We start from the raw sequence: 1,509 nt of genomic DNA on the forward strand, positions 1-1,509 counted from the left end.
GGAGGCCTGCGTGCGCCCCCACGGCCCGCCGCCGGGCTTGGCCGAGCGCCTGCGGCCCCTGCCCGCCGAGAGCGTGGGCAGGGCCAGCCACAGCGACCCCGAGACGCGGCGGCGCTGGGAGGAGGAAGGTAGGCGGGGTGGGAGGCCCTGGGGGCCCGCAGGGGCTCGTGCCCACGGAGCGGGTGGGAACCGAGGCCGCGCTCGGGGAACGGTAATTCTCCTCGCTACTTTGAGACGTGTCTCGCCTCACGCGTTCTGGCCCCCGAGTCCCGGAGCTCCAGCCCCAGGGCTGGCTTTCCCTAAAGCGGAAGGGTGGGCGGGTCCCGGGCGTCCCTTCACAGCGCCTGTACCCCCAGGTTTCCGCCAGATTGCCCTGAACAAGGTGGCCGTCCTGCTGCTGGCGGGGGGACAGGGCACTCGCCTGGGCGTGACCTACCCCAAGGGTATGTACCGTGTGGGGCTGCCCAGCCGGAAGACCCTGTACCAGCTGCAGGCGGAGCGGATACGGCGGGTGGAGCAGCTGGCCGGTGAGCGCCACGGGACCCGCTGCACCGTCCCCTGGTGTGTCCTCCCTGCCCTACCTCGGCCCGGAGGGACCCTTCCCCACGTACCCCCCCGCCAACCCCGCTGCAGACGCGAGCCCCAACCCCGGCACAGCCCGGGACATAGCCCAGCACTGGCCCAAAGCCCCAACTAGACCCTGGACCCCGAACCCCAATGCCTGCTCTGGTCCGAGCGCCGTCTGCCTGCAGGGTCAGGCGCACTCGCGGCCGGCTCACCGCGCCTCCTTGCAGGTACGTCATGACCAGCGAGTTCACTCTGGGGCCCACGGCCGAGTTCTTCAGGGAGCACAACTTCTTCCACCTGGACCCCGCCAACGTGGTCATGTTTGAGCAGCGCCTGCTGCCTGCTGTGACCTTTGATGGCAAGGTGATCCTGGAGCGGAAAGACAAAGTTGCCATGGCCCCAGGTGTGGTCCGTTCCTGAGACGGGGAGGGACCTCTCAGACCAGAACTGGGAGCGTAGCTGGGGGTCCACGCGCCCGGATTCGCGGCTGCCCCGAGGCTGTGTGGTCCCGGGTTAGGCGCCTCTTTCTCTGGGCCTTGAGCTTCATTTGTCACGTGGTACAACCGCTGGGCTGTCTGGTTAGTGACCGGGGCTGCCTTAGGCACAAGGCCGGGGCTTACCCCGCCTCCAGCACGTCCTAGACCCGCAGAGCGAGCCATGGCTGGAGCCCTCGCAACATCCATTCCCTTCTCCGTCTGCAGACGGAAACGGGGGCCTCTACCGCGCACTGGAGGACCACAAGATCCTGGAGGACATGGAGCGCCGAGGAGTGGAGTTTGTGCACGTGTACTGTGTGGACAACATCCTGGTGCGACTGGCAGACCCTGTCTTCATCGGCTTCTGTGTGTTGCAGGGCGCAGACTGTGGCGCCAAGGTTAGCGCCCACCTGCGCGGCGGCCCGCACCCGACGCTGGCCCCGCCCCTCGCGGAGCCCCGCCCCTC

General features: G+C 68.6%; 1 protein-coding gene across 1 annotated transcript; it reads left to right on the top strand.

Annotated features, from left to right (window-relative positions):
* Positions 1-6: 6 nt before the first annotated feature.
* Positions 7-1,441, top strand: LOC108525180 (UDP-N-acetylhexosamine pyrophosphorylase-like protein 1; the record flags this gene model as incomplete). The annotated part of the gene is made up of 4 exons (XM_017866239.1): positions 7-128; positions 357-561; positions 795-970; positions 1,269-1,441. Coding segments are annotated over 4 exons (676 nt in total), but the record flags the coding sequence as incomplete, so codon positions are not given.
* Between the last annotated feature and the right edge of the window lie 68 nt (positions 1,442-1,509).

Source organism: Rhinopithecus bieti, unplaced genomic scaffold (assembly GCF_001698545.2).
Source record: "Rhinopithecus bieti isolate Rb0 unplaced genomic scaffold, ASM169854v2 scaffold_15230, whole genome shotgun sequence".
NCBI classification, from domain to species: domain Eukaryota; kingdom Metazoa; phylum Chordata; class Mammalia; order Primates; family Cercopithecidae; genus Rhinopithecus; species Rhinopithecus bieti.